The sequence below is a fragment of the Emydura macquarii genome, unplaced genomic scaffold (assembly GCF_026122565.2).
Source record: "Emydura macquarii macquarii isolate MOO-44397 ecotype Brisbane River unplaced genomic scaffold, CSIRO-AGI_Emac_v2 contig_2531, whole genome shotgun sequence".
Taxonomy (NCBI): domain Eukaryota; kingdom Metazoa; phylum Chordata; order Testudines; family Chelidae; genus Emydura; species Emydura macquarii.
This window is the reverse complement of record NW_027132668.1, coordinates 7,367,288-7,379,832: the sequence shown is the minus strand read 5'-3', so window position 1 is coordinate 7,379,832 and position 12,545 is coordinate 7,367,288. Positions and strand designations below refer to the sequence as shown.

Sequence of the window (12,545 nt, the reverse complement as noted above, 5' to 3'; positions counted from 1 at the left end):
TGAATCACATGAAACCTAGAGTCTATCACTGGCTCTGGGAGGAGTGTGGCATATAGTAGTAAGAGATAACCAAAACTGGTTTAGTCACTCTCCAAGGTAGTGTATAAGACTGGGGTTTGTCATGTTGGAGACCTAGGTTCTATGCCTGCAGTGACTTTGCATAAACCCTACTAATTTGAAGAGAGGGGTAAGAAGAAAAGTGTTCAGAAGCTCTTCCCTTTCTCCCAGGCTGGGGTTTATACCTTCAATCAATAATAAGGGAATTTAAACAGCACTTGAGAGATGAGATCTGAACTGCTAAACTATTCTTTCCCAGCTCATGGAACTTTCTCGTAGACCACATGGCTACTTGGCTAGTCTATATCTATACATCCTACTTCCCCTCCCCTGGAAGAGACCTCCTGTGTTTATGCAGTGGCACCACTCGCTGTCAAATTAGCATATGGTGCACATAATTTCCCATATATATAACATACTTGATATACAAACTCTACATATGTATAATTGATATTCAAGGAATTAGCATGCGAGGAGCAACAGAGTTATCGAACGACAGTTTCCAGAGTGTTTTAGGTTTCTTGCAAAAGGATATAAATAAAAGTGAGACAGTCCAGAGAAGAGATGGAGGGAAATCAACCAAAAGAAATTATCTTTGAACTCTTCTTGATCTTCCTATACGAATTCATTTTTCAAACCCCCATGAAAAATTTTAAAAGTGCTCTAAGTTTATATTCTATGTTTTGGTTTTTGACATTTCAATGAGAGACTTAAACAAAGGTTTAAATCTGCTGTTAAAACTGAACTCTGTAACACAACACTACCTACAGTGCACAAGTCTCTGCCCCAAAAGAGAGGGCACAGTTTTCATAAAGATAGTGCAATACAAGAAAGAACAGTACATAGTCATGACATTATCACAATTCACTTCCATGAAGTGACTGGCATTACTGGGGATCCCTAAATCAATCAGACAGGAAGATCAGGCTAATAAGAAAGGACCACTACTGACATGAATATCTAAGTCGGTAATCATGGGAAAGGAAATTAAGAAAAAGCACATGATGCTCTAGTGAAATTTTGGTAAAACTCAGACACACATTATACAAGTGAACCACAGTCACATTCAGAAGCGTAGCTTCTTAAAACCCTTGGTGCTTATTTTACTATTGCTAGCAGTTGCAGATGAAACACAGGACGTGGAAGCACAAGCTGAAGTCTGTGATAGCTTATTTATCTTCAAAACTGTTAGCTAAATTTGAGTTGTAGAAATTTCATCCCACTGGAACACTCAGCTACTACAGTGATAAATGCTTTAGAAATTAGCACAGTTACTAGTAGTGCTGAGACAGACTGCAGTAATACAACTCAATTTAAAATTCCAGATTTAGGTCACAGGCTGTTAGACAAATCATCTTTTAAATTTGTAGTTTGAGCAAATCAACTGTGGAAGGCACTAAGTAAAAATGAATATGGAACCACACAAAACCAATTCTCACAAAATCATTTTTCAGACTTCTTAAACAAGTTTACCTAACTAATTAAAGTGGCAATATGGTATAGAGGAAAGGTCACTGAACTGGGAGTCAAAAGACCTGGATTCTGTTCCCAGCCATGCCAATGACCTGCTACGTAATCTTCGGCAAGTCATTTCACCTCTCTGTTTCTGTTTACCTTTTGCTTCCACCGTAAGCTCTCTGGGGACAGGCACTGTCTTTTTTTATTGTGTGTTTGTGCCATGCCTAGCACATTGGGGCCCTGGTCCAGGACTGGGGTTCCTAGATGCTACCTTAATACAAATGACTTCAGCCGTAGTTCTTAAGTTTAATATCAATGAAATATCTATTTTTATCTAGACCATAAAGAGATGTTTAGAATGGAGCTGTAGCATGGGACACAGCTCACTTGCTGGTGGAGTCTCTGTACCTTAAATCTTTAAACCATGATTTGAGGACTAATACTCAGTCTTAGGTTAGAGGTTTATTACAGGAGTGGGTGGTTAAGGTTCTGTGGCCTGCATTGTGCAGGAGGTCAGACTAGATGATCATATTGGTCTCTTCTGACCTTAGAGTCAATGAATCTATGAATGTTACTGTTGCAGAGTTCTAGCAAAAATACTAACTTCTGGGATTCATGGTCCACAAAGTATTTACAGAGGTGGAATAAAAAGAGAATGTTTCATGGAATTGGATACAGCAACTATCATACAAGTAAAGGGGAGAGATATATGGTAAAGGAAAAAAATAAGAGAAAGCTGAAATATAGAAGTATCCTTCTAGCTATAGTGAAGGAGGAAATGGCAAAGAAACAGACAAATTAGACTTAAATTGAGATGTGAAGAAAAGACATTAAGATAAAGACAGAACAAGTGAACAAAAATCCAGACAGACAGACGTAGAGCAGAGATCTTCAATCTGTGGGGCATGCCCCCGTGGGGGCGCCACAGAGGAACGTTGTGTGTTCCTCAGCAGGGCCCGTGCCAGCCCCCTCATCCTCCAGCCACTGTTCCCAACTTGGCCCCTGGCTGCTGCGTCCCTCCTTCCGACCATAGCACCCCTCCCAGGGAGGGGAAGGGTGTGGACAGGGCTAAGGGGTGACACGACCTAAAAGGTTTGGGGACTACTGACTAAGAGGAAGGTGACGGAGGATGTAGACTAGAAAAGTAAGTTAATTCAGTATAAGTTAAGGGTAGCATGAAGCAAACCCATGGAATGTTTTCAAAGCTTGAGGTCCAATCCAGTTTTCCACTGACTTCTGTAGGAGTTGGCTCACACTCTAAAATGTTTTTAACTACACAGAAAACTGATACACTCACCCCAACTCTGTCATGCCATCTACAAATTCCTTTTTACTGAATTCACATTGAGTGGCTGCCCTGAACTTCCATGCTATGACCAAGACGCTGATACTGGCAGGGTCCAAGTTTAAATCATCACAAAACTGTTGAATTCCATCAATGCCAATTTTATTGTCATCCTGTGGGTCTGCAGTTAAAAATATAAAAAGTATTACAATACATATTAAAAACTTTCCTATAGACTAATGACCTGAACCGTTTTGATATGCTGCAATGCAGAAGTTATTGTAGGAGTACTTCTCAAATCTATTAACCTCAATTAGGGCATCAATTTGAAATCAAGTCTATTTCAAAAAGTGAGTTAAAAGATATAATATCTTCCAAAGACCCCCTGTCAATTTTGTGGACTTTTATTATTATTATTATTTTTAAAAACAATGATTACCCCTTAAATATATTTTCCTTGTCCCCATTGCTGTGTGAAAGACCCACAAAAACAACAGGTGAAACTACCTAACTATAGGAAGGAAATAGTGAAACTGATTGTACTCAAAGTGATATAAAAGGCATTTATGGTTAGAACTGCAACAGATGCGAAAGAGAAACACCAAATTTGGTATACAGATTCTTTTTCCTGGTTGTGACGTATGAGAAGGGAAAAACCTATTTAAACGTCAGAGCCAGGGTTAACTTGGGAGGCTGGAAGTGAGGGTTGTTTTTTTTTATGCTTTCAGAGTAAGCAAATCAATGAGACACAATGTTTGTTCATTGCCCAGCACAACAAGTCTCAACCTGAATGAAGCCATTCAGCACATTGTGACATAACTGTTTAACAATAAGTGGTTACCACTTATGATAGAACCACACTTTGTAATTGCCTGTCTCAGTTTATGTCACAATCCTAATTTTAAACATTTAAATATGGAAAACTAAATCTAACAGAAGAACCCCGCCCCCCAAAAAAGACCCAAACAAATCTGTCATGAAAATTATACTGGATTTTTAATTAATCTAAGAAATGATTAAAGAAGCAGTTACTATACAAACCTGGCATCTATTTTACTATTTTATTTTGCTATACAATTAGACTACAATACAGGACTCTCTTAAAAATGTACTATAGTTACACGCACATAAGTAGTATCCTCAAAGCTACCCTTCTATTTTTCATACACATTCTGTAACACAAAATACAGAACTGTTTTGCCTAAATTTAGATGGAATAAGTCTTAAGTCTTTCTTTAATTACAATAGTTTATTCTATCACAGATACAGTTAAAAGAATTTCAGTGCATTTTAAGTTTGATATTTTGGAAAGTTAATTGATATAGACTTCAAGTGTTCAATCTTTTCTTAGACCCTGATCCTGCAACCTGATCAGACTTCAAGGTCTTAAAATGCAGCTTCATTGTAGCATCATTCTGGTTTCCCAGAGGTTTTTGAATGACTAAAGATTAAAAGTAGTCAGTAATTAAATAAGGCCTCAATGCAGCAAACAGTTACTACTTGCTGTATCTTTCCCCCGGGCGTAATTCCATTGAAATCAATGGAACTGTGTGTCGGAGGAAAGAGTAAAACTACCCAGTATGTTTTAAAGATCATGCTCCAAGAGAATATCTTGATGTATTTGTTAAGTTTTAAAATTATTCTTAAAATATTTGGGGTGAAATTGTGTCTCCAGAGAAGTCAATGGCAAAACTCCCATTGGTTTCAAAGACGACAAGATTCCACACTTCTTGTTGTTCACAATTATCTGGGCAACTTAAGGAATAATAAAAATGACCATGCATAGGTTTGATTTGCATGTCAGTTATTAAAAAAGCAAAAAACACTTAAGAAAGGATTGCACAGTCAGACAATGAAAGATGTGTCATCTCACATTTCAAACATGATGCCATCTAAACATTTTTCTTTATGTTCTATAAGCAAACCCTCTTTCTAAGGATTTAGAAGGGAATCTTGGTCAGGCAGCTATGATACAAAGTTTAATTGCTGTTTAACAAAAGAAAAAGGTGTTTAAAAATATGAATAGAAACACTTTCATGGTGAATTCTGCCCTTATTATTTTCTCTGAAAATTTGTCTAAATTTACATATGCCCTTACAGCATTTTCAGTACTAACACTGCAATATTGTGCTGATGCATAAAAACAATAAAACTGACTAGACTATTTTCATTAACCAAAGTGAAATGTAGTAGAAAAGTAAACAGCACAAATAATGAAAACTAAATGAGATAAATAAGAATTCCTTCACTATTAAAGTATTGGTAACCTCAGTGTCCTTTAAAATTGGCAAACAAAAACCAAGAAAAGGACTGATTTAAATAAAAGCAAAATTAAACCAAATAAATTAAACATCTACAAGTACACACAAAAGAAATGTTCCAGTTTTTTCTGAAACACTGTTTTAAAAACAAATTTTTGAAGATCATCTGTCTGTAATACGGAATAGGCGTATGGTGTTTATGGTGTTTAAAAACTTTTTAAAAGTGGAATTAATATAAAAGAGAGTAATACACATAGAATAATTCTGTCAAGAAGCATAATCATATAGTAGGATTAGAAAGCATTCAGACTAAAAAAACTGGTCAAATATCCATTTTAAAGCAACAGGTAGTAATGATTCAGAGCTGCTTCATTCTGTTTAATAAACATTTACATGCATTAATATAAAATATTAACATTTCAAAAGGAGCTCTTACACTGGATCACGTCAATTCTTACACTTCCATGGCCATTTTTTCCCCTTTTATTTTTCCTCTTCTTTTAAACACTACCATAAAATAAAAAAGAAATGGAAAATAAAACACAACTCCACCTTTAATTCACTTCCTTGTGAGTATGTTTTTCCTAGCATATCTAAACAGGAGGTGATCTGGCATATCATTTATGATATAATATGCAAGCACAAAGGGTAAATTAAGGATGGAGTTTCAACCTTAATTCTGAGTTTCCTTCCTTCATTAGTGTTATCAGACCCTTTCTTATAGCTTAGTGTTTTTGTACTTTAAAAGATTATCCCCCTTTTATCTGAACTAAATGTTTTAATACAGAAATTATAGCCATTATTTTACCATGCAAAGTAATCTTACATACCAAAATTCTTTAACAGACTTCATAGACAAGAGATCAAATGCAATGCATAATGTGCTTTTACAGAGCCATGGTCAAGTCTATAAGTAATTGATTTCAGTCTGCTTTTTCTATCATCATATGCAGACCTTCCTATTGTTAACGTGTTTTATACTTTATAAAACAAAATTTTGGACTGCTGTAGTGAACATTATAAGACATGCAAGAAAGAAAAAACATTCTAGAGAACCACCTATTACAGTAACATACATACATTAAAAGCAAGTTATTGCATTAGGAATCTTAATAAAAGATCTTATCAGTAGCAAAATGTGAAGTGGAAATGTAATTAAAATGAAATAGTTTAAAAAACTGATCCTTACCTTTGTACCTGTTAAACAATTGTTCTAATTTCTTTCTGTCTACTGAATTTTTCATGGATTCTTTGTAGTACAAGTCTGGGTTCTGGAAGTAGTTGTCTGTTGCCACTTCTAGTTTCCACTCATTCTGCATTAAGCAATATATAGCAGTCCTTTCACCAGCCTGCGTAAATGCCATAAACTGGCGGACCTTGTCCTTCTGAGACGATTTAAGCTTATGCTTTGGGATGCAAAAGAAGCAGGAAAGCCAATGAAGCTAATCCAGAAGTTTGTTTCAGCATTCTACTACTAATGCCTATCTTTCAAAGGGGTTTAGTTTTCTTGGTGTGTGACAACTTTCACTTCAGAATTACAGGAAGACAAAGCCTTGCTCTTCTGCAGTAAAAAAAGACAGCACTTTCTTCTGAAAATTGAGATGACAGCATCTATATGTACATTTTATAGCAGCAAATAGCCTGGCAAAAATAATTTCTAATTTATGTTACTGCTCACATATACACAATTGTTTTGTACAAAAATTGTTTGACCGCCAGGTATTTCCTATTAAATTCAGAATTATTTGGTTAAAAACCCTTTAAAATAGACACTTGTGTCTATTTGCTGAAAATAAGTCTATCCATTAATAAATTAATGATAAAATAAGTTTCAAAGGCATGAGGCATACAAAAATCAGAGATTCTGTAAATAAAGGCCTTTAGAAATATCTGAAAAGTTTAACAGTTGATTTAAGAGTTTTCCTAATTAATTTCTAGTGCTAGTGAACAATAGTGCTTTCCTGTTGATTATTTGAGATGGCAAAAGTTACAAGCACTTTTCAATTTTATCACTGGGAACTGTTCACTGTTGCTTTCGGAAAAAGTGAGCTCAAAAAAAACAAAACAGAAAAAAGGAGCCAAGCAAGAGATTCGCTCAATATTATGAAGAGTTTACAAAAAGCTTTTGTAAATCTAATCAAAAGCTTTTATATATTTTGACAATAAAAGATGTTTATATTAACCACTGCAATTGATTACTTTGTTATTCAATAGAAACAAGAGTATATAGGAACCATGAAATAAATGTTTTTCTCAATGGCAATGAATTGTGGCAAACTATAGCTCTACAACATCCCAGAGTACACTTCTGGAAAATACAGGAGTGGGGAGAAAAGGTTTTAAAAAGAGTAAAAATCTGCTACCAATGTTTTACCATTATCCTTTGCAGTACATAAAGTAACTTTTAAAAAAAATCAAACTCTTTGAGTTTCAGTAAGTCTCTTTTATACATCATAGTTAGCACAAGTTATATTTCTGGGTTGATAATCAAATTAGCTAGGTAAACACTTCATAACTTACTCATCCTAGTATTTAAGTCAAGAGTGTTAACTGAAGCATTGACTTGCTAATCCCTGATCATCAGAACAAGCTATTATGATGTATTCTACTGCACATCATTGTTTCATGTTCAATGTGATACTACAGTGTACATACATCTTCTAGTCCACCCTTGTTTATCTCTTTTACACACTCTACTTAGCCATATCATTAAAAGGTTAATGCAGATGGTCATACAAGACAAGAAGTGCATCATGTGCAAAAGATACAGACTTAGTTCTTTCCTTCATGAAGTTATTTTCTAAATATTGAAAAAATACAGAAAAAAATACTCATAAAATGGGAACATATTTAATTATAGCCATGGAAATAAATGCAATTGATTCTGCAAAGGAAATGTTAATAAATGATCTTTGTTATTTCACTACTGGAGATATTATGTATATCTATTTGTATTTAAAAAACCCTAAATTTTCCTTGAAATGGAAATATATAAAATCTTTGTACTCTAATATCTTGCACATTTAAACAGGAGTCTTTCTAAATTACAATTAATTTAGTGTTGGGTCACTTCACAATAGGAATCTGTGATAAAACCATGACATCTAAAAGTGTTTAGAGACAAAGTGGATGAGGTAATATCTTTTATTGGAGCAACTTCTGGGTGACGAAAGATACAAGTTTTCACCACCAGAAGTTGGTCCAATAAAAGATTAATATCACCTACCTTGTCTCTTTATTATCCTGGGACAACATGGCTACAAGACCACAAACGAAAAGTTATGTCTTTTTATAAAAAAGGGCTACAAACTTCAAGTAACCTATGTCTCTTTTTTGCTTTAAAAGGACAGAGATGGAAAAGATCATTCAATCTACCTCTCTGCCAATGCAGAATTGTTTTACAGAGTACATTTTAAGTCCCATTTAAATTATACACATGAACAGATTCTTTATTTAAAAAAAGATGTATAGAAGTAATTTTTTTCTATCATGACATTTCTAAATGACTGCAAAATAGCATGTATATTTTGTAATAGGTCACAATGAGGTCATATTCTTGAGATGCTCTGAATTGAAAACCACAATCTGTCACATTACCACCAAAATTCTAAAAATTGTTAAAATATATCATCTATTAAAGACAGATGTAGCAAGCTCAGGCCTAATTTGAACTCTTTCCAAAATAGCTCTGATAACCTTTTAATTAATTGTAAACTTCTGTTACTTTTCTGAGCTTTCCAATTATGGTCTGACAAAGCAGTAGTGGCCTTGGAATGTTGCTCAGTAGGACATAAATCTGTTTTCTTTTGCATGAATCGGTATTCCCCCTATACTCAGTCAAATATTTTATTCCAACAGCAAACGAGGTATGCATTTCTATTTTGCCAATCATAGTAGCATCTAGATGCCCAAATACAATTTAAGTGTTGATATTATCCTGGTAGGACTATGTTTCCCACACCACAGCAGTGGATTTGTAGTCCCTATACTAACTTTTTTGGGGGTCTGTGGTGGGCTGGAAAAAAAAACTTGCCGGCTAAACTACTGCAGCCACTCCTGAGGAAAGTGACAATACCCTTCTTGGACAACAATTCATGGAGTCACGGTTGTGATTTCACAGTTAGGGCTGAAAGAATGTTTCTATACGATGGATGATGTTTCATGCTCGTCTAACTTTCTCTCCTTACAAAACAAACAACATAGAGCAGGTCAGGGAGTAACGAGGGCGGTCGAACCACTTCAAGAGATTGTTTTTGGAGGAAACAGAGGCCGGGAGCCCTCTAAACCACCTTCCCCAAACTCAGCACAAACGCAAGGCACCCCATCGGCTGACTTAAATCGCCGCCCAGCAGGGAGCGGAGCGGAGCAGAGCCTCCTCCCCAAGGCCCCAAAATACCGACCCCCTCCCCTCCAACCTATGCAGCCCAACTCCGCTGGGAGGTGGTGGCCTCGGCTGGGCCGGGCCCCAGCCCCAAAGACAAACACCAGGGAGAGGAGGGACCGAGGAGTCAGCTCCAGCCACCTGCCCTAGGAACCCAAAGCCCAAAAAAGGGCAGGTACGTGCCGCTGCCGACAGGCTTCGCTCTCAAAATACCCACACAGCTCCGCCCCCGGTCCGGGACCCTGCGGGCGGCGGGCTCTGCCCCCTGCAGCTCCCCGGGACCCTCACTGCCCCCCCCGGCCCTGGCGGGGCTCCCCGCGCTTCTCTGTCCCTCTCGCTCCGGCCCCCGCCCGGTGACCTTCTCTGCGCCGACCCCGGCAGCCGCAGCGGCAGCAGCAGACACCGCTCCGCGCTCGCTGGGGGTGGGGGGGCGCTGGCCCCCGCGGCGCCCCCACTGGGCAGCAGGGCCGCGGCGCCGGGAGGGGGGGAAGGGCTGCGGGATGGGGGGGGGGGCATTTTTCTACCTACCATCTTATCACCGGCGCTTTGACCAACTTCACTGCCCAGCGCCGCCGCCTCTTGCGCAGGCGCGCATCGGCTTTCAGCCACCTATCGCCGAGCGCGCTGGGTAGCGAGCGGGCCCTGGGCCCGGCCCGCCGCTCTGGGAGCGGGAGCTGCAGCTGCAGTCACAGCCCCCGCCGCCGCCGCACCAGAGGCACTGGAAAGTCAGCGCCGACGAACGCCCGACTGGGCCTCCAGCCTGGACTGAGTCTGAGGCAAAGGGGACTACATCTCCCATGATGCACCGGGCCGACGAGCTGGAGACTTAACCCCTGGGGCACTGCGTCGACAAGGCGGGACTACGTCTCCCAGGGTGCACTGCGCGCGAAGCGGGGCGGCCGTTTGCTCGCCGGGGCTGCGAGCCAGGAACTACAATTCCCAATGGACATTGCGCTTAAAGGGGCCGCGTCAGTCAGTATCGCCACCGGCGGGGCTGAGGGAGACAGCGGCTTAGCGGCCGACGGTACCGTTATTTCTTGCCGGGGGGCGGTTAAGGCGGTTGCTGGCTCGGGCGCCCGGTCGGAGCAGCGATTGCGGGACGCGGCGGCGCCCCCTCGGCTCCCCGGGAGTGGCCGGCCCGGCTCTGGGCTGGCCCCGCCCGCGGTTCCTCCCCGCTGCAGGTGAGCGGGGCGGATGGAGGCAGCCGGAGCCTAGAGCGGCCACCTCATCCCAGCCGGCCGGCGCCCACAGGTAGGAGCGGGGCGGCGGAAAGGGGGTGACCCGGGGCCTAGAGCTGCGAGTGGGTTCCCCGCCCCCTCCGTGCCCCCGGCCGGCCGGGCTGGGCCGAGTCACTCGCAAGGACCAGCAAAAAAAAAAAAAAAAAAAACAAAACAAAACGGGGCCGCGGGGCGGGGATAGGCCCACGGGCACAGCCTCCCCCGCGGGGCCAGCGCTCACCACCCCGCCCCGCAGAGACCGTGATATCCGCGCAGCCCAGCCCAGCCCTCCTCCCCCAGAGAGAGAGAGAGAGAGACCGACAGACCGACCGACCCACCCCCACACAGCCCAGCGCCCCCGGCCCCGGGGAGACCGTGACAGCGCATCCCCGCTCTCCCTCCGGCGCGGCGGTGGCACGCACAGCCCAGCTTCCCCCCTTCAGCGACCGTGGCAGGCACTTGCACAGCCCCCTCCCAGAGAGACCGTGGCGCACACACCACAGCTCGTCCTCCAGAGGGATTGTGACCCGCATAGCTTCAATCCTCCCCCCATAGCAGTTCCCATAGGAAGAGACTATCACCCTGCACATTCCCCCCCATCCAAGAGGGGTGAGGAGGGAGAGACTAATGGGAAACCACAAACTTTTGCTCCTTTCCTTATCTCTCGGTATAGCACATGGCAAAATCTCCTTCCCTTATATCCCAGAAGGGAAAAGTTGTTATCTTCACACATGTGCGGTAGTAGATTTATAACAAAATCAGCCAAATCTGCCCTAAACCCTGGTTTAAAATCTGTTCCCGGTGAGATAGTCTGTTATTCTTCCTGTTCCCGTCACCCCCGCTCTGGTCTCCTCCAAAATTAGTGAGACTTGACAGCTTTGTTTCTTCAGAAGTTCACATTCTTTAATGGGATGATTTCTGCTGTTCATTCCCATATGGGCAATTTAGGCCATGATCTTGCGAACACTTATGCACATTTTTAATTTTACTACTGTGAGTAGTCCCATTGACTAGAGATGTGGCTGCTGTTGGAGACAGGACACTGGACTAGCTGGATTGTCTCCACTATGGTTGTTATGTTCTTGACTGAACATCAACAGTCTGTTGTAATTTTAGCTGGATTGGTACAGGGTCTTCCTGGCACTGTAGAGAATCTTCTCTGTCCCATCCAAGTCTTTCACTCCTTACATTCAAATAAAGTTAATAATTTAAATTCCACACTATATGCTACTGTTAAGACATAAATGATTCATTAAGTATTCAGAATTAAGGCAGTGCTCCTGTTATGTTCCTCCTGCAATCTGGACTGGTGTGTAGCCGTGTCAACCCAATCCCTCATTCCTGAGCCCCAACTTACTCTGCTTTGCTCTGTGAACCACCCACTCCTGGGTCGGCCCATGCCCAACCTTCTGTGAGTAAGCGGTCCCTGACGTAGTGAAGGAGCGCTTCTGGCCAGCCACTCATTGGATTGACCCCCAGCAAACACCCCCAGTCCCAGATGCAACCCTGGGAACTGCCGTTTTATATTGGTTCAATTTATCAAAGAAATTGATATGCACCAGCTTTGTCACTCTAAGTGAAGTCTCTACACACACTCAATTCACATGCACTGCTTTAGATAAAACAAATAAGGTTATTGATTACAGCAAGATTTTAAGTGATTATAAGCCAGAAAATTATGAATCAAGGTTTGATCATAATTAATTAAAAGACAAATTGCATTCTAAATTAAACTTAACATCAGAGACTGTAAAGCTACTGAAATATTATCTTACCACACAGGCTGGCTGCAATCTTTCAGCCAGCTCTCCTCTCCTCCCCACCCCTGTGGGCAGTCTGTCAGTTGTTTGTTGTTGCTTCATAGATGGATTCCAAGGGAGAGCTCC

The 12,545-nt window shown here is 41.1% G+C and overlaps 2 protein-coding genes across 4 annotated transcripts in view; one reads left to right on the top strand and one right to left on the bottom strand.

The window, feature by feature from the left end:
- DCUN1D2 (defective in cullin neddylation 1 domain containing 2) overlaps window positions 1-12,500 on the bottom strand; it is a 53,382-nt gene extending 40,882 nt beyond the window's left edge. Inside the window, exons 1-3 of one of the 3 annotated variants that reach the window (XR_010922719.1) lie at window positions 9,971-10,496; window positions 6,251-6,467; window positions 2,813-2,981 (exon numbers count right to left, since the gene is read on the bottom strand). Coding sequence is in view for 2 of the 3 variants with exons in the window: in XM_067563652.1 (XP_067419753.1) it covers window positions 2,813-2,981; window positions 6,251-6,467; window positions 9,971-9,973 (389 nt within the window). In the remaining variant the exon portion in view is untranslated. Of the gene's footprint in view, window positions 1-2,812; window positions 2,982-6,250; window positions 6,468-9,970; window positions 10,497-12,434 lie in introns of those variants that run through there. The other 2 variants (XM_067563653.1, XM_067563652.1) reach the window with 2 other exon arrangements.
- The window catches only part of TMCO3 (transmembrane and coiled-coil domains 3), a 52,567-nt gene continuing 50,425 nt past the window's right edge, over window positions 10,404-12,545 (top strand). Inside the window, exon 1 of the mRNA XM_067563651.1 lies at window positions 10,404-10,693. The gene's annotated coding sequence lies outside the window, so the exon portion shown is untranslated. The remainder of the gene's footprint in view (window positions 10,694-12,545) is intronic.